This window comes from Chaetodon auriga, chromosome 20, assembly GCF_051107435.1.
Source record: "Chaetodon auriga isolate fChaAug3 chromosome 20, fChaAug3.hap1, whole genome shotgun sequence".
In the NCBI taxonomy this organism is placed as follows: Eukaryota; Metazoa; Chordata; class Actinopteri; order Chaetodontiformes; family Chaetodontidae; genus Chaetodon; species Chaetodon auriga.
Genome location: NC_135093.1, coordinates 8,205,804 through 8,226,314, shown reverse-complemented (window position 1 = coordinate 8,226,314; position 20,511 = coordinate 8,205,804). Strand labels below are relative to the sequence as shown.

At 43.1% G+C, this 20,511-nt stretch overlaps 1 protein-coding gene across 1 annotated transcript; it reads right to left on the bottom strand.

The window, feature by feature from the left end:
* Positions 1-7,176: 7,176 nt before the first annotated feature.
* LOC143338649 (zinc finger protein 503-like) lies at positions 7,177-9,836 on the bottom strand. Its single transcript, XM_076759205.1, has 2 exons — positions 9,306-9,836; positions 7,177-8,736 (listed from the first exon to the last, which is right to left on the bottom strand). The coding sequence occupies exons 1-2, from the start codon at positions 9,558-9,560 to the stop codon at positions 7,300-7,302; spliced, it is 1,692 nt and encodes a 563-aa protein (XP_076615320.1). The 5' UTR covers positions 9,561-9,836; the 3' UTR covers positions 7,177-7,299.
* Positions 9,837-20,511: the final 10,675 nt, after the last annotated feature.

The following is a 20,511-nucleotide window of genomic DNA, read 5'->3' as shown; positions in this document are numbered from 1 at the left end:
ATGTAGTCAGGATGGAATCTGTCACTCAGTCTATTGCATGTTGATGACTAAGGGCAGTTTCGGCTGTAAGCAGGCTGTGATTTATGGACACCGAGTGAACTCTTGTAAGCAAAAGCCAGCTTGGAGTTCAGAGCGGCAACCGGGCCCTTTCTTGGCCGCAGCTCGCCTGCATTTTCTTTTCATTCATGCCAAAGTATTTCGCACGGCAATTAGCTCCGTCCTCGTTTGGGTCTGCAGTCCCACAGGGTTAGCGAAGCCATTTATCATCCTCAGGGCTTGGAACTCCGCAGCTCCGTCTCAGGTAGCCTTTGTAAACATCCATTGGCCCCGGATCTTTCCATTTCACCAAATGAGAGGGAGATACAGTAGTTTTGAGGTTCTGCCATCCGTCCATCTGTCGGGTGCTTTGCTTTTTCTCTACAGGTGTGAAGGCAAAAGGGAAATGTCATTTCACATGGCTCATTTGTCATATGGCAACTACATAGTTAGAGTGAATAGAGTGATGACAACGTGGCCCCTTGCTTTTTTCGGAGGGTCAACTGCTTTTGGATTTGAAGCATAGTGTGTGGGCAAGACTAAAGAATATTCCGTACGTGGCTAATGAGGAGTACGCTCAAATGAAAAGCACTGGAGCTTTTTTTTATAGAACGTCAATGATATTAAGTCTTTTGGTGAGCAAAATTTATGGAGTTTTTTAATAGCAAACTTGACATTTAACACATGTTTACACAGATACAGATGTAAGATATGTAACCTCGTTAGGCACACATTACAGAACTATTCTTGCCTTATGCTAAACTATGCCTTGAGTTATATTGAAACGTAAGCGTTGGCTCTGCTACAAGTATTTATATAGCTTCCAAATGCCTGTGGGGCGTCATTAAAACACATATTTGAGCAGACAGAGCCATAAACATATGCTGGATGCATTTTTGTGTTCTTAGCTGAAACATCTTCAGAGGCAGCCAGGAGAATAATTGAACTACAGTATGTGCATTTTTCTATTTTCCCATCGATCCTTGGAGAGCCATTACTTTACAAAGAGCTTGCCAGCTGATTCTGAATCCATCATTCGTTGAACCGATATATTGCAGTCTCTGCCTACTATGTCTTTATCAATCAGAATTAAGGAATTAGATTAAGCTCTTTGGTTTTCTCCTCCTTAAGTGGAGTCATACTGCAGCGCAGGCCCAGAGGTTACGGGGAGTATCAGAAAGGACTAATTGTCAAGGTTATGTCTCAGCGGATGATTGATGTGGGGCCAGGCTGTTTTTGTCAGCCTGTCAGGTGGCTGGAATGTTTAATGTTCTCATTATTGGTTGCTCTGTTGTGTATATTTCTCTGTCAGCGCCGCTGAGCCATCTGAACTGCCAGAGCACTTCAAAGGCCTGCAGGTCATCCGTCTTCCTCCTGACGCCCTGAATGTTCAGCCTCAGCTGAGTGCTGGTGATTTGTTATGACTTGAGAGCCAGCTGACAGACAGGTCTCCTATAAAAAAACACGCACCCATTTCCCTTTTGTCGTTCAGTGAAAGCATCGCTGGTCCTGTAATGGGAGGGGGGGGCAACTGTCACAGGAGGCTGGCACCTGACAGTTGTGTCATCTCACTAATTTGCAGACAGGGCGACTTGAAGTATTTTGTCTTCTTCTTTGCCTCAGTGTGGATTTTGGTTCTGGTGTCACATATTCTCACAGGTCACCATCTGTTGTGGAGCGCCACGGGGAACAAAGCTGAAGAGGGACCACTACATTAAGGCAGGTTTTCATATTCATCATTAGTCCAGGGCCTGATATATGTGATGGCACTGAGTAGAGCGCATCATGGGAGGAATGCTGATGGCTGCAAAGCCAGTCATGCAATGACAAGTGAGAGGTGAGATGCTGAAGACAAGAGGAGGGAGAAGAAAATCCAAATCTCAATTCTTTTCCCAGGCCTTTTACAAGATTGATTGTTTTGTGCTGATCTAATTTTGGATCATACAAAAACAGTCCATTTGTCCTAAAGAAAAATGATGTGCCACATGGTGCAGATGGAATTTTTTTTGAGAGCTGAAAAAGATTAAAGAGAAACTCTGCTCCTCAGCCCTAATCACGAGCTGTAGATTACTCTGTCGATTTAACCAGATGGCAGGCTCGATTCTGCAAGGCCCTCCTGTATATTAATGAACAGCAGTCTGTTATATTTGACTTAGGTAAGTGAAATGTCCATCACCTGTAATGGTCTGCCAGCTGGCATTATGCATTTTGCACCACTTTGGGTCCACGTGGCATTTTTCATTTGCAACGTTACTGAAGGACCGTTTTTGTTACCAGCTATTTTCCATCATTGTCACTGTTCTGGTGTGTATATATATATATTACCAGGAAGAAAAGTCTCCAAGTTGTGTCCACAGCTAATTTCCTCTCATAGGTCAAGGCAATAATTCTGGCACTAAAACTGTCGCGCTGGGCGAAGCACACAAGTTCGATGGTAACTTGATTAAGTTAGCCTGTCGACATGACTGCAAACACGGCAATACAGTATGTTAACAAACCTAATAATAGGAAGGGGGACGTAAAGTGAAGGGGATGGCTGCACAATTTCTGGCCAGTCGCCACTGACCTTAAAGAAAAAGCTTGTGTGGTTTATTATTAGATAGCGTGCAACATGATGTTCTCCTTGACTTCTTCCTCTGCTGGCTCTACAAAAGAATTTGATTTGTTTATGATTGTATCAGATGTTCTTCTCATCGGCTGCCTGCTCGGTGCATTTAAGACTAGAGAAACTGATTGTCTTTGTCTCAGAATGTCAGTCTGAAGGGACGGCAGAAAACTTAAAGAGGCAATGAACACATGTTTGCCAGCCCGAGCACCCAGAAACTCCCTCCATGAATATGCCAAGCCTAATTTTAAACCAACAGCGGGGGAACTTTGGCTGCGTTTCCCGACCAGAGAGCACGAACAGCGCTGCAGCACAATGCCAGTGTGTCATACATTTAAACACTGTTGAATTAAAGGCTGTTTACTGTTCTCAGAGGCCATTCATCTTACTCAACGTTAGTCTGCTGCTTGCAAATTTGTCAGTAAGAGCTTCCACATGCCAAGACGAGGAGGGGAAAAAAGTTGGGGTTATCAGAGGAGGGTTTTCATAGCGTGTCTCTTCACTCAGCCTGTAGTTAATTAGCCACCTCCACACAATAAGGCCATAAGTCATTAATCACCCGGACACAAGCAGAAGTCGGCTGACTGTGAGCAAGACGTTTGGAGACAAAAAGTTTGCCGCCTATGACAGACTTCAAAATGGCCCCTGTCAGTGGTGTGTAAATTATAGGGCATGTTGAGTGCTGAAAGACAAGGGCCCACTGTTTAACTCACTGTTGCTCTTTCCTTTGCTTTGTGTGTTGACAGACTCTCTTCAAGGGAAAATTCCCCTTTTCCTCCATTTCCCATCGACTAGCTCCTAACTCCTAAGGCCCGCTTTATTGTGACCATACGGCGTACACACACAAGTTATCCACATTAAGATAATCTCGAGCTCACTTCCTTCATTTTATGATGCCTCACTAGATTTGATAGAAGAAGACGAGCTCCAAAGGTCACCGGCTCAGCGAAACCCAGCTTTAACTTCTCATTCCCTCTGTTTGCTTTGCTTGTCAAAGGGAGGAAATGATGGAGTGATGATAAATATGGGGCTTGTTTGGAGAAGCCATTCTCCTGCAAACATAAACCACCATGTTTCTCGGGATGATGGAAGACACACTTCTCAGCTGATTGAACATGCAAAAGGTCATTGGTTTTTCTTTTTGCGTCTGTAAACAGAGATCCGCCCGCCTTGCCAGAGTACATAAGCGTTGAGGAAGATTTATTCAAAGCAGCAAAAGTTTATGTAACAATGGGGAAATCCCCTGCGTGGATCATTAATACGGCTGACGAAAGGGTGTTAAATTCATTATGTGACCACAACATGCGGAACAAGTGTTTTAAAGCTGGCTGATGTATGTGTTTGACGCGTGAACCTTTTTCTGAAAAGTCAGTTTTCGTGCATGTTGGCGCTGCGAGGAGGAACATCAGCTCTGCGTTGCAGTGATGATGTCCACCACCTTTAATCATAACAGACCACAGGAAGTGCAACACATGGCGCGCAGCTGTGCAAAAGTGACCATTTTTAACACCAACGCGTCCGCGATGGGCCACGTCGCGCTGATGCGCTCCCCCTCAGGTGAAAGGCCATGTGTCTTGCTCATGCTGCAGTTCAAAGCAGAACAGGTGGGGCCGGCCCCCGTGATTCAACGTGCCGTCACAAAGCCGTCCAGTGTCTCATGTCCCGGCAGTGTTTTACGTTCAAACATGTGGGAAAGAGATCCTCTGTTACTGCCTCAAAGATTGATAGGCTTTAACATGCAGGGCAGATATACGTGAAGCCCACTGATCCAGATAATGTAACAAACAGAGACGTAATAATTAACCTCCATCCATATGATGCAGCATCTGACCCCGATGACCGCAAGAGCTCCCTCATTAAGAGAACTTTTTCTACACTCAAGCTCTGAAGGCAAAATGTATGATACAGACTGAAACCGTCCGTGCTCCCACTTGCTCTCCGTGGCCAAACGAAGAGCTGATACAGTACAGTGTTAGAAATACCGGCTGGACGGCAGAAAACTCCTGTGGAACAGCTTGCTCATAAACTACAAAGTTGAATTGGATTCTTATTCTGGAGATTAGCTCATTTCTCCTTCTTAAAGAAAAAGACATTACAATCTTATTTAAGGTTGTTTTTCAAGTTGAAGTCAGAGCTAATGGCAGCAGAATGCAGGGTCAACACTAACATCGACACTTTACTTTAACCCCCCATTTAGCATCTATAAGCAGTATATAAACATGTTTGTAACACATTATACTGTATGTTGTTTTACTGTATTTTCATTCATTATCTGTTTATAAATCACCTTCTTATGGGTGCCCACAGGTACCTTTTGTTGTAGACTCATACATTAATAAATATTTATTTCTGCTTACAACTATATTACAGAGAGTTACAAAGAATTATTAAATGTTTGTGTACTTCATATAAATGGAAGTGTTATGGAGACACTTGATCTTTTAAATTTTCCCCACTGATATTTTTTAATAATTTACAATAGTTTGGTCTCTCTTAGAAAAGAGTTTTTGATTTGCACGAGACTTCCACTATAAAACATATTATTATAAAATCTATCACTTGAATATGTACTGTCCTAAATAAAAACAGGACTATTACATAAGAAACAACACTATATAATCCAAGACTTGCTAATTAAATGTTAATTTTCAAGCAGTTTAACAAGACTTTCCGTCTATAGCTACATTCAAAATAATCCAGCTGCTGATGTTGTAAAATCAAATGTATTGAATAATTTATTGCCTGGTCCCATACATGAGAGCGTGTGTGAATTTATGCTGCAGTGTCGCACATCAATTAAATGTTTAGGAATAATGTCCAAAGATCTTAATCCCATTTGTTCACATCACGTTGATGTGCTGTTTGCAAATGAAAAAAGATGCATCACATATGATCCACACTGGCTTCATGGCTGACTGGTTGCAGTGCTGAGTTGTGGGTTAGGGGCTTTATTACCATCTATCAGTGAGCTATGTTTAGGACTCATCTACATGAGGGATGGGTGGATTTGATGAATATGACATCTGACCGTTAATGATGGTGATTTTATTGCTGGAGAACAGCCTGATTTACTGAGGATGGATAATGACACTGTTGGCTTGATTTAGTTGACTTGTTTTAAGGGGCTGATTAAATAGTTCGGCCTCGCTTTATTTCATGCTCTCTGCTTCGTGGCTTCATTACAGCGATCACAAAAGCCGTGGAAACGTCCCCACATCTGGTGTCATCGTAAATCTTTGTTTAGGGAGCTCCTCGCTGATATCAGTAGCTCGTTTGTCTTTGTTAATGAAACGATAATCCGTGACCTCGTGATTGAGAAGATTCAGCATGTTTTGATGAGCCCAAGAGACAATGCATCTGAACACACACACACACACACACACACACACACACACACACAGACAGTTGTGTTTCCATCACTTTGAGTATGTTACATAGACTTACATTCATTTCCTGGAGAATCACCCTAACCTTAACCCCAGTCTTCACCCTAAACTGTAATGATTTACATTATGGGGACTTGTGTTTTGTTCCCATGAGGAAGGCGAGTCCCTACAATGTGACTGTGTAAGCAGATTTATGCCTCACATCATGACTAATACATGTCCACACTCACACACACACACACACACACACACACACACACTGTACATACTGTAGCTACGGCACCAGGGCCTGCAAGTGGTTTTAGCTTCTTGTCACCACAAGTTAATAAAACAAAAACATGCCTACAGAAGCTTCACTATAATCTCTTACTAAATATAAAACATGCAGAGGATTTACAGCTATATAATTAGTTCTCCATCTATAGGCCCTTCGCAAAACCCATTGTCAGCCTCGTGGTCACACCAAAACATAAAATGCAAAAGCTAAGTTAGGAATAACGTGAAAGGAGTCAGATTTCTCCACGACTATCCACAGTAAAATTAAATATATATGATCGTTATACAGAATGCATTTATGTTTGCCACTTCCTCACAAGCAAATTAAAAAAATTAAAAATATGTATTTCATTAAAAGCCCACAGTAATCTTTCACAAGCCAAACTAACGCCCCCAAACAAAATTTAAAAAAAGAAATCCTTAATATAAAATACCTGATAAATTTCTCTTATCTAAACCTTGAAGCATTTTTAACCTGATTTGACCTCATAAAAGTAAATGTCCTTTCTAAAATTGGAAAATAGACCACTGTAAACCGTTTGACAGCTGCGTGAAGCTTTAAAAATGCCATCCAGGTCAAAACGGGCTTCATAAAACGCTTTGCTCCCCACAAGATCAATCAATAACAATTCTGAAGAAGCTGCTCTGATTTTTCCACGTCCATCATTCTGTCAGATCACTGAGCGGAGGTCCGTCTGAGCAGCTGAGCCAGAATAACGAATAATGTCCTTATCACTTACAGAGGTCCCTTTAAAATCTCCACAAAAAATACCGTTTCGATGCACAGCAGGTAAACATAGAACAATCATCTCTCCTGTGTAAAATAATGCACATTGAGGCTTTTCAAAGTTATATTATTTTTTTTTTTATTTTAGTCACGCTTGAAGCTATCGCAAATAAATACACTGATCCCCACACGGATCCAGTTCCTGCATGAAGTACAATATAAAACTCATTGGGCCTAAATCTCCTTTATAAATGTATAATTTCTTGTCTCTACTGGTATCCTAAGGCCGAGGCTGTTGTCAGTCTTTGTCCATACAAGGCGTACGGGGAGTAATATGCCCCTGTGGCTGCGGGCACCGGCACCGGGGCACCGGGTGTGGGCAGGGGGCTCTTTGAATAAGGGTGGTAGCGGCTGCTCAGTCCGAGAGGGTGATGGGGGCTCCTGAGGGCCAGTGTGCCGGGGCTGCCTGGGCTGCCGTTTGGAGGCATATGCATGTGACAGGCCATAGCAGCGGCGGCGGCAGCGTTGGCGAGAGAAGATGAGCCCGGGTACCCAGATAACAACTTCTCCGTGCCGGCAAAGGCCGTGTGAGTCCGCAAGTGGCTGAGAAGCTCCTCTGAGGACGAAAAGCGCTTATCGCAAGGTCCGTTAGCAGACACCCAGTTACACACGTGCGGCAGGGGGTCATTGGGCAGCATAAACCCGTAAGGATATAAGGGATGTCCGCTGAAAGACGGGGCCGAGGAGTGCACGCCGTGCAACGGGTGCGTCGGGTACATGAGCGGGTATCCAGACTTGAGCGCGGAGGCGGCCGCAGCAGCAGCCGCCGCAGAGTCATGTGCGCAGTTTGCGCTGGACGCACCGGTCAAATGGCTTGTGCAGTGATAGCTCAGGCAGTACGGGTCTCGACACAGACTAGCGGACATTAGAGACGGCGGGGACGCTCCAGCTAAGGGACTCGTTCCTGCTTTACTGCATCCCAGTGAGTTGGCAGCAGCAAACTGCGCACTCAAAAGCTGGCTGCTGGATTTGGTGGGGTCAAGGGTCATTCCGGGAGGGAGGAACGGCTGCGGGTAACCTGCATAGGCACCCGCTAAACTTCCAGGATAGGAAATGCCAGCAGGTGGCAAGGGGAAAACTGTATGACCAGGTTTATATGGGGAAACAGGGGCCACCAGTCCAGAGCCGAGCACGGAGGACGAGGAAGATACAGATGTTGAGTCTGATGTAACAGTTTTGGATCCAGAAGTGTTCTCCTGGTGTTGGCTGCCATCAGAGGTAATTCCACTTATCCTATGGCTGCCGTTGCTCTCTGTCGTGCTTTTATTGCTATCAGACTCCTTCTTTTCCTCCTTGTCCCCCGCTTTGCCTTCAGCGGGCAGAGGAGAGACGGAGGTGCAGGAGCTGGGGCTGCCTGTCCTGGGGGTGAACGGCTGGCAGGTGGCGCTAGGCACTCGGAAACTGGTTTTATCTCCACTGAGGCTGCTGCTCGAGTCCTTCTTCTCCGACGATTTGGAGTAAGGTTTGAAGCTGGATTTGTCGTCGGCTCCGATGTCGCTCATTTTCAGCGGACCGGATTTGGTCTCCTTGTCACTAGATCCATTTGAGGTCACCGAGGACAGTTTGGAGGAGGACGGCGGGTCCGGTTTGCCGATCTGAGAGCACGTTTGGGCCAGAAGAGCCAGAGGACTTTTCTTGGCATCCAGCTGTGAAATAAAACAAAATCACAATTAATGAAATCCACGAAATCACTCGCACATATCATGTTCTGTGGTAAAAACGCACATGACCATTCCGCGTATAGTTTACGCATTGCGCATGAACTTATCTCAGGATGAAACTCAGAGCAACTCAGCGTTACGGGCATGTAAAGAAGGAACGTACGCTGCACACAGATCTGGTTTACGTGAGATACAAGATAAGACTGCAACTGCCACGCGTCGAAAACGACATCGCAAACATGGACATCAATTTGCGACAAGGTCATTACATTTCAGGGCGAGTCCAAAAAACGCAGAGCGAAAGAAAATCAAGTGAAAATGCCGGAATTCAGCTCGAAAATAGAGGTAAAAATCACACCGAGAGAGCATTATTCGATGACGATTGGATAGTGTAAATAAAATATTGTTTGTTATCAATAACTGACCCACTGTGTCCACAACATTCATCTAAGCTTTAGTGTCCGGTGATTTCAGTGTCAAACACTTTGTTGGATATGAAGCGAATTGATGGCCGTGTGCGCAAACGTTTTCACAAAAATCGTCTCGGTGCTTACCTCGATGGGACTGACAGGGGTGGACGGTAAAGGCTGAAGGTACTCCGGGTGTAAAAGGTGTCCTGCCCGAGCCGTAAGCATTTTCAAAACCTTTATGGGAAGACGACTGGCTTGACGAGAAGGGTCTGCGGGAGAGACGGAGTTGTGCGCGGATAAGTGGCTGATCTTCTCTGCGCCCTTCTCCCCTGAGGAGCCGCTCTCCCACGCTGGATTCGTGCTATTTCTCAGGACAGAGACCGTGGGCGATGTGATCATGACCCAATTCTCGTGGAAATGGTTGAGAAATGCATGTGTAGGGTAAATAAAGCCAACACTCAAAGCGTCAGATGGTTCAAGCCGTTTCCGGAGATAAAAGACACAACGTTAAATCCTTAAAAGACGCGCAGTGTGTGAGCAGAATCCGTGCGTATCGCAGCCTCGTTGCCTCATCCCCGGTGTCGCTCTGACAGTGTGGCTGCGGGTCCGAGAGCGGACTCGGTTTACGTGAGTGGTGGGCAGGAGAGATCACTCCGCCTCCTCTCCAGCAGCGTCTGAGTTAGTCCGCAGATCACAGCCGTTGCCGCCTCCCAATCAAAAAGAGATCCCGAGGTGATCGGGGGGTCGAGAGAATGTGACGTTTCCTCCTCAGACGGGTGTCTATTTCACATTTCACCCACTCCGAACGCTTTTAATTTTGACTTTTTACATGCGTCTTTGCGTAATTGGCACTTGGACGCATGCGCCGCCTCTGCATCCTGTGTGGTTTTGGGGACCAGGCCAGCAAGGGGATAAAAATGACCAAAACCTCCTTATGTGAAGTGTGAACACGGTTTATTTTAAACCGTTTTGAACACAGACAGCAGAGTACGAAAAAGATGTTCTAGTGAGACATTTGGCAAAATGACACATCTGACCAAAATATTGTACGTTTACACTCTTTGCTCAAACTTAAACTAAGTCATTTAAACTTAATTTTCTCTGGATAACTGGACTGCACTTAACAGTTCAAGCCCATCTGATTGCCCGCTCCGTGCAAGAAAGACGTTTGCACCATAGTGACTCATTAATGAATAACTTCTGACTCGTAAAGGCTACAAGGCGTTTCTGGTCAGATATTCACTCCAACGTGCGCCGATATCCATCGGCATGTTTCACATTTTCGGCAACTTTCTCCTCTCAATCACGCAGCCTGTCATCTGTCAGTTCCCTGTCCTGCACGCCAGCTATCTGTCAGCTGTCTGGCAGTTTTTTCTCTGCTCTTCTCAGTCAGATTCAGGTCAACTATGGTAAAGTGAATCCATGAGAAGTGGAGAGAAGAAATGATGTGTCTCTCCCTCTCTCCTCCGTCATAATTTAGGCCTGTTAGTCTGCCTGCTCTGGTAAAACTCAAAACTGCGATTTGTTTAATTGGAGATAAGCTCTGAGGCATTTTTACAGAGCCCTAATTCTGCTACAGACATCTATTTAATAGCATGTCATTTTTCAAGTGTTTTTTTTTTCATGTATTGAAAATTAAAAATATTCCTCCACATTTCCGCCACATTCGAGCCAAAAAATCTTTCTTTTTATTCCAAGAGCGCTTAAAAAAAACCCTCTTGTGGCTGCCATTAATCATTTAAAGCTTCCACATTTCTTCCCATCGAAATAGACCCACTTATCTTATTACTCAATAGCCTATAAATGTCGTGCTGATCAGGCGAAAGTTAAACATATGCAAGTGTTTTTTGATTGATAACAGGGGGGCTGTTTTCGGCAACGGCTGTCAGGCTCTGACACAGCGCTTTGAGTTATTAGGGCAGAGAAGGGCGACCATAAATTTCGACCGTCAGGCAAAAACTCCTTTATTGTGGACGTGATGGATGGCTCGCCGCGGCAGACACCAAATTCTCGGCTTTATCCTTAAATGGCTGCGCATTTTTTCGTCGCCGTAATTCATTACTTTTAAACAGAAAGCTTGAAATCTCCTGCTAGTATATTTCACACAAGGACACGTTTATGAATCACCCGGAGTCCGTGCAAACACAGCCGTTCACAAGCAGGGCTGGGTACCCCAAAAACAAGCCTCCATCCGGGCTGAGCATTTAGAGATTCATTATTAATATTTTCATTAAAGGATTCATTTATGTTTTGTTTTCTTTAAATGTGCCTTAGAGCTTCCTTTGGGACATGAATTCAGGTTGTTAGAAAACTTTAGTAAATAAAAAAGGGGCTAAAATGAGCAGTTAGACACATTTTCAGGTATGATCCTTAAAAATCCTTTTTTCTATTTTATTTTATTTTTTGTCCAGACTCATACTACTGACCAGTGGCTGTCCTTAGGTCTACCTTTGTCCTTGGCCAAAGATAAAACAATAAACAAAACAAAACTAGTGAACAACATGCAGGGCGACAAAAAACCTCTTTTTTAAGGTCTCAAAGGACAAAGTTATATTTTTTTACTGTTAAAGTGTTTTCTTTGAATTTATTCAGGTTTGGTGGCTCAGATTATCCTCCACCTGCCTCCACCACTGTTTTATGTACAGCAGCGCTTGTCTGTGCAGAAACAACACCTTAAATGTGTGTTGGAGACAACGTCACAATTTATCAGTGGAGTTGATTAGAAATTGAAAATAATGGCAATTAGAGTTACAGTTAAAAGAGCTGCTATAAGAGCGGTGTAGTATAATTGTGTGATGTGTATTGTATAATTAAGCTCTGCAAGTAGGATGATTACTAAAATGTAGATTACATATATGCATGCGTATAATACTGTAGTCCTGATGTTTTTAATAGAATTTTGAGCTCTTTTGTCAGTGTGTGTTCTATGACGTGATAACTGATCTCATGACGAAGTGTAAAAATTCTATTTTTGTGAAATCTTTTCTTTTTTAGATGCTTTGGAGGTTCCAGGCAGCAGTGAAAGATTTACCCAAACAGCATGAAGGTAAGTCATTGCTCCAGTCTTACTATTCTCCTCCCTTTAGACTTGCACATGCGTGTTAAAAACATCACAACAGACCTGAAACTATTAGAAAAATGACTAAAACTCAGGTGCAAAAGCCCTTGACATATAGCCTTCATAAAAAGGATACGGCCGATAAATACAGCATTATAATGTCGAGCAAATGGAATAAGAAATTCCCTCGACATGACATGAAAATTCACCTTGTGGCAGCCGACGCAGGGCGCGCCGCGTCAGCAGCCAGACAGGCCGACTGGATCTGACAGGTAAAAAGGGGAGATGATGGTTAGAAGGTGCTATTGTTTCATGCCGCTTTCTTGACCTGTCAGGTCCTGGCGCAGAGGCCCGAATCGAGGACCTCCTTGTCACATGCAAACAGTCTTAAAAGGCCGTTATCCAGACTATGGTGATTGCTCCTGTTTAATTGATTTGCTTTGCACTGAGGCCTGTCACATTAATAATGGTTAAGTACAGCCCCAGTGTGTCACCCACAGTGGTGCGTGTATCGGGGAAATTAACAGCCTTAACTAACCGCTGTCTGTGAAGCAAGAAATGTGTGATCATACGAGATGCAGCAGTTTCATTATGAAACTATGGTTTTTTTAAAAGCTCTCTTGTCGATGTGCTGCAGCTGTACATTTTCTTTTGTCCCCATTAATATTTTTAAAACCTGCTCCAGTTTGACCTCTTCATTTAAGTAGCTGTATGTACAGCTCGATTGTATCCCCATCTCATTATGAGCTACCATCCTAAGTAAAACAGAGAGCTATGCTGACAAGTAAATGGTGTTGAGTGAATAAGACTCAGATTACGCTCTCCACCACTTCACAGGAGCCTTTGACAGGTTGCAGTAGACATTAAGTCTCTCTGATATTTCCATGACTGACTGACAGCTTGAAATTGCTCCCATCACCTTGATAGCATAGTAATGCACCTTGCATGTGGACTGTCTTTAAAGTGCAGGAAATTAGACTCAAAGTTGAGAGTCGCCTTTCAACCAAATATGACAAGAAAATAGACTGCTTTTCTTCTGCGCCCAGAGAGGGGAAAAAAAGGCCCCACAGAAGCTGGCACGGAATAAGAGGTTATAGGAGAAAGTGTCAGGAAGTATTACAGATATTATGTGTTTAAGACAGGACATTTCAGATACTTAGAAGTCATACCCATTCCCCTTGACGACACCCGAGATACTCAGCCCCCACCCCCCACCCCCCCCCGACCCATCTGTGTCAAACACTGTAGCGTTGACTTCATTTGCAAGAGCTCAACTCGGAGCTGACATGAAGAACTTGCACTATCTCGCCGGAAGTCAGACGACGGGAGCGCAGCATGACGGAGAGAGTTAGAAAAGTTGAGGTGCAGCCAAGATCGCGGCGGTGAAGGGTCTTTTTCACGTTGTCTCCTCAATTAGTTAAAGCTGGTCAGGAGTAGGAAGTAAAGCCTTATGGAGATTATAGGCTGTCGTCCACTTGCCATCAGGTAGGTGAGGATCCTGGCGGGTTGTAGTCATGCTGTAGAGTAGAGTTAACTTCACCTACCCTCCCTGTTAGCACTGGAACCAACGCCTCAATTCAACCTGACAGCTGCCATATTACTGGTTCACAACTTTGTGGAAACTTCAAGAAGCTCCAGTAAGACCTACTATACTGTATCTACTTGTCAAGTAGCTTCAGGTAAAAATGGAGGACGATCATGTTCCCTTTGACAACATCTACATATGGCATATGACATCACGATGACTAATTTTGAGTATCGTTAAAGCATCATATAGTGATTTTCATTATCGGCAAATCTGTTCATTCTTTTTTTCATTAATCTACCAGTTTGTTAGAAAAAGCTTAAAATGCCCATCTAGATTTCCTAGATCCCAATTATATGCCTTAAAATGGCTTGTTTTGTCCTATCAGCGCTTCCAAACCCCCCCAAAATGGAGAAGAAAGCAGCAAATTCTCACATTTGAGAATGTTTGGCATCTTTTGCTTGAGAAATGATCAGTTATCAAAATTGTTTCTGTATTATTGGTTATCTAAATCAACTAAATGTTGCAACCCTTTCTGTGTCTTTACTTCTGTACGTATTGAATCTCTGATGAGTTAAAAAGACACCAGCGTTTGTTTGTGAGCTGTAAAATCGACACTCTCCGCATCGACGCTCGTGCAGCACTAGATGCTGATCCCTCACATTTACTTGTCTAGATTTAATTTATGGAGCCTAAGCCGGGGTGAAAATGTACAGGTAGCGTGTTATGACACTGGGAGCACTGTGCAGGTCGGGATGAATGTCTGTGATGGGCAGATTATTCAGACTAAAGTAGGCCTAAAGAATGATCTTGTCACATTTCACAGGCAGGATTAGGGATACGCAGGAGGAGCGCTTCAGTCAGGAATTAGCGTCATGTGGTCGGCTGGAGACAAGCATGCAAGGTATTTGCCGAGACAGGGTTGGACACTTACTGCTCCATTTGTCTACTTAGTGATCAAATACCGAGGTTGATGGTTATTTCTCTGTCGTTTGTAGTTTATGTGATATGTGTTCATCTGTGTGTGTTTCCTCTTTGTAAAATGGTGTGAATTTCAGAGATCGGAACGCCCCGCCGACATCCACGACCAGGTTCATTTAGCTTCTTTCTATACACACACCAAATACAATTACACATATAAATGTACAATATACGTAGCATGAGATACAGCACATGATGCCATCTTGACGTGCAGCCCATAGCAACACCTACTATATTTGTGGCTTTGCATTTTAAATGGAAGCGAGTGTGAGTGTCTTCAGGCTATCAGAATGAGCTATTACCACGATGATTGAAGAGTGAGGGAGCGCGCGAGCTAAAAGACAAAGTAGAAGAGGCCTGACAAATGAAATCAAACTTCATAAGACCTGCCAGTGGTGTCAGTTGTTATCCATATCTCAAGCGCATTATGGTACTGCAACGCAGCGTACTGCCTTCTCATCTGTCGGCTCAAATTCATCACATTCTCGACTGTTTCTTTTAAGTCACAAGTGTCAGTGTGAAGAGGAGTCTTAATTGACAACTGAGTGGCACAGACGTGGACCGCTGCCTTTATTTTGGTGCCAAGAAGGGTTGTGTTGTTTTGATGAGCTATTATTGGCAGAAGCCAGTAGCAGATAGCAGTCGGCCTGGAAATGGGAAGTGACATCAGACAGAGAGGAGCTTGTCATTGTCTTCAGGCGAGTTCAATCCCGCTGTAAGTTAGGAGCAGCCTGTTGAAATGTCACTCAGCTTGGCTTTCTTATCTTTCGAGAAGAAAAATTTGGGCTGATTTGGTGAAATCTTAGCTGAAATTATTTAGACGTTAGCCATCTGGATTTTGAATAGCTAAAACAAGTTGGCGTGGTTTCAAGGAAGATTCTTTCTGGTAAATTAGATTTATTATGTCGAGCATAGAAAGCTATCACGAGCCTCCGGCCTATATATGAAGCACATTTAAGATCTGTAGCCCCAGATTTGCTGCAGTGTTTCTCTAAATATTATTTGAGATGTTGATGAATTTCTAAATGTAACTTCTGGTCATGTTGCTACCAGGACGGCAATGTGGTTTGTCTGTCTATCGCTCTGTTGATTCAACACTTTGGTCCAATGACTGAAATATCTCAACAGCCCTTGTGTTGGTTGCCATGAAATGTGGGACAGACAGTCGTGGTCCCCAGAGGATAAATCCTACTGACTTTGAGGATCCCCTGACCTCCAGCACCACCATGAGGTCCACATTTGTGGTACGGAGTGAAATATTTTGTTAGCTGTTGAATGAATTGTCATGAAATTTGGTACACACGTTCGTGTTCCCCTCAGGATGAATTGTATCCTGGATCGTTGGCGATCCTTCAACTTTTCATCTATCTCCATCATCAGGTTAAAAACCTATTAGTCTAGGTTCTTGGTGTATGACCAAATACCTGCAAAGCTAATGGCCATCAGCTGTGCTTTGTGTTTAATGCTAATCCACCAATGTTAGCATGCTAACATGCTACACTAGGACTGAGAACATGATAAACATTATACCTACTTCGCATCAGCATCTTAGCATTGCCATTGTGAGCATGTTAGCTTGCTGGTGCTTTTATTGTAGCTTCATGCACTATTGTAATGCCTCAGGACATTCTCATAGAGCTGCTAGCATAGCTGCAGACTCTTAGTCTTATTTTAATGCTGTGAACACAACAAATGAAATTCCATTCACCTCTATTGTACTGATATTGTACTGGCTAAAATGAGAAAATATATTTGTGTATAATTTGGGTGAACCGTCCCTTTAATGTGCTTTGAATATTGAGTTGTGCTCCCCATAACAGCGACTGTAGTGCACACTGTTATTCTTGATACAATAACCAGCACTCTGAGCACATCTGGCATTTCTAACCAGCTCACAGTAAATCAATGAGGCATCTCTAACATGTAGCTCAACAGAAGCACTTCTTAATCACAAGTTCTCTTCTAATATTCACTCAGTCGGAGTACAGTGTAAATAAATAGCTCTTAGCGCAGAGCATCTCACTGTACATTGATCACGAGCACGAGACCCCAGGCAACAATGCACAAAAGAAAAATGGCTTCCTTATTTTCACTCATCCGAGGCTCTGTGCAGCCCTTAATAGACAGAATCAGAATGTCTGCTGTGGTGTTGCAGGCTTTATGAGACCATTACCGCTTTTTATTGTGTATCCCTGGACTAATGGCTTTCTATAGTCCCTCTGATTTACGGCCTGTCAGCTTTGTGGCTGTCCATTAGAACGGGAGGTTTGACATCAAGCCAGTGGTTGAAGTGCCCACTGTTAAAAACAAGGAAATCATGTCTCGCACATAGACGCCAGGCTCCTAAAACCTCGGTTCCAAAACACATTCATAGCTGCTTGTTTTCCAGACTGTTTTTGTCTTTTCATGTGCTGCCCCTCTATTTCATGGGCAGTTATATTAAGTCATTTACTGCAGACAAATATTGCACTGTTTCTGAGTGACATAAATGACACATGTCTACAGTAGGTAGCAGGAAAAATAAAAGTCTGTCAAACCCATTAAAATGCATTAACTCTTAACACAGGAATCATCTGCATTAAACTGTGTTTTTATGGGAGCTTTATTATGGCGCATAAACTGTGGTCCTCTCGCTTAAACACGTCATTAAATATTAGCTTGTCGTTAGGATTTTATTTTCAGCTTTGATTTTGTGATGTTTTATGGGTTGGGTGGTATCCTTTTCGTTAAGTATGAGTCACTCACACATAGATGAGGTTTACTGGTGCTGACATCAGTTATACCTGGCAAACACCATTCTTTGAAACTTGAAGGATAAGTTAGGTCTTATTTTCATAGTTTCAGCCATCGTTTCTATCAGTCATACTAACATCGTACTGTGTTTTGGTTGTATTTTTCCCTTTATTAGACCCTACAGAGGGAAGACATGGACCAAAGTTCTCCAGCAAGCCTTAAATCAAGCTCATTTCAATTACATGGTCAACATCTAAAACCAACAGGATGGCCCATGATCAGATTTTAAACAAATTCCCCTGTTAGCCAGACTTATTTAATAGAGAAAACAAAGGTTCAGGATAAGTTATGACCCAAACTGTCTTTGGCAAACTTCGATCGCGGTGTACAGATGGACTTCCTGTTTCAGCTTTGACCACCGACCACGCTCATTGTTGATGTGATTATTACCAACATTTTGAGTGTGTTGACTTTTGGTTTTTCCTCCAAATAAAGTGGTTTCAATAATCTAAATAAACTGTCAGTGTTTCTTGGCCAGTCTGACTTCATTTCACTCATGTAGCTGCCCAAATCTTTGCGATTACTTTGGTGAGTTATTGTAACCTGATAGAGGTGATGGCTAGAACAAAAAAATAAGACTTTAAAGAGACCAAAGTTGTAATGGAGTGGAATTATCCTTTAATGGTACTAGTAATGTTCTCCCTTAGAGCAAATATGAATGCAGAAAATAGAGACGAGCTTATTCACAGCAGACATTTTGAAGTCAGAGCAGGAAAAGCACAAGTGTAACTCATTACAGTAACAATGGCTGCACTCCAATCAGGTGTTCTAGTTCAAGGGTCCTGCTGTTATACATGCTGGCTCTCTGACGTGGCTGACTGGGACACTTAATGGAATGGAGCCATTATTAAGGCAATTAATGACACCTGTGCGTTTCCTGCTATGACAAGCCAGTATGTGTCCTGTGAAAAAGGCTTGTTTGAATTAGATCAGCCTTTGAATTCTAATCAGATCAAAGCTTCATTTCTTACAAGATCTGTGTGCGGGTAAGTTCAGACAAATCAGGGGCATTTCCAAAAATCTGAAACGCAAAGATCAGAGATGAAAATCAGAAATTTACCTGCACAGTGTTATCGTTGCCTGCTGGGATGAGCAGACAAACAGGAAGGAATGTTTAATTTAAAGGGGATCGTAAATGGATCACTATACAAGAAAGCCACCTCAGACTTTTATCTCTGTTGGCTCTTGTATGACCTTTCATACTGCATTTTTTTATGTACAGCTGGACTAACTTTAAAGCCCGCTGAGTCGCAGAACAGTGCTCTTGCCTCAGATAATCTGTCCTGAATCTTCCATAAACCTCACTTTATTAGCTCATACACAAGGATCATCCATGTGGAATTAGAGCAAAAAAATTTAACCGTGACAATTTAACTTCCTTCAGATGTTCAGAAAGGAAATCGCATCGCACGGAACGCGCTCTGCAGTGGCTGATACATAATTAGCGAAACGCGCTCTGAAAACCGCAGATACCTCGTCAATATTTCGCTGTCTTTCCTTAATTGTTCGCGGTGCATCAGAGCCACAGGCGAGGGTTAGGCAGGTGATCCCTGACGGGGGTGGAGCCGGTCCTGCTTCACATAAAATCAATTCTGGCCTTTGGTGTTGGCAAGCCAGCGGGGCTGGGGAAGGGGGGGCAAGGAGGGGGAACACATGTCTGACACCTCCTGACTTTTTCATGAGGTAGTGTTTGAAGTTTTAAACCCCCACAGAGGATTCTTGGGGCGATGAATATAAAAAGGGGTGCAGCTTAAAGCTCAGGCATATTATCATCAATGAAGACTGTTACCCAGTTTGATCAGGAAAGTCACATGATTTGATTTTGATGCACCTCAGTAAGTAATTTTAAGACCTGGAAGAATTGCCAAGAATATAGCAACCTTCAAAAGCTAATTTATTTGAACATCACCGTAATGTTTCCTCACATAATGGCATGTGTTTTCTTTTATGATGGACGTCCTTTCATTATAAGCTGCTCTTAAGTTGTCCTTGTCTTGAGTGGTTCTGTTCTCTGTCTGTTCACGCGCTGTGGTGAGCACAAAGAAGAGGAGCATGACCTCAAAGCATCTTTTGTTGCAGAGGCACTGGAGGGTGGTGGCTGTGATTCATGTGATGGGGTGAGGAGGTGTGGTAGGTACTGAGGAGGGTGGGCCGACAATGACAAGCTTGAGTTCTGCAGTCCTGGTGGTCCTGTCTTTCAGCTGTTTGTGTAATAACTCTACTCTGCCATTCTCGACAAAACGTTTTATAGTAACATGTTCATCTCCAGCTATGAGAGCGTTTGACATCGTGTAACGGAAGTCCTGGCAGGTATCTCCACCTCCCTCTACTGTAGTTAATTACCTCTGTGAAGGAGTAAATGTTGTCAACACAGTTTGTTTGTTTCCTAAGATATCTTAAAATACAGTTAACATATTTCTATGGCATTTCCTGGGGCCATTAACCAAGAAGCAGGCGATTAGTTTTTGGTGTTCATCTGGTTTAATGAGGTTCACCATGTGGCCATTTATAAAGAAATAACTTCAAAGATTTTGAGTGTAAAATAAAAACAGTCTGGTGGTATTTTATGGTTTTCCTATTGTCAACAAATTCGCTGAAAAGTCCAAAAGCAACAATGAGTTGATGCTACTAACAAGTACCGTCTGTGTGTCCAAAGCCTGATTATAGTTTACGCTGTTGCACTGGGTGACATGTTCTGTCATTACCAAGAAAAAGTCTTAAAAAAGTCGACTGAAAAGTTCCCAATAAATGCACTACATACTCCTATTTGGTTAACACAGCTAAAAACTACAGTGTCTGGCTATTCAAATAATGCTAATTGCTTGCTGATACCTTGTATGTGTGACCTATATAACATACATTGGTATAATGAATCATTGCAATGCATTCACTCATGGTGCAGTTGCAACCAAATGTAGATGACACAATATATTAATGCACACACACTAAGACACATTGTGCAAAATGTGATGGTTTTTCACACTTCATCCTAC

Bases quoted from the DNA above. Each gene is read 5' to 3' on its own strand.
- LOC143338649 (XM_076759205.1), bottom strand. From the start codon at position 9,560: ATGATCACATCGCCCACGGTCTCTGTCCTGAGAAATAGCACGAATCCA. The intron at 8,737-9,305 runs GTAAGCACCGAG...TTTATTTCACAG, and splicing joins CCCCTGTCAGTCCCATCGAG to CTGGATGCCAAGAAAAGTCC.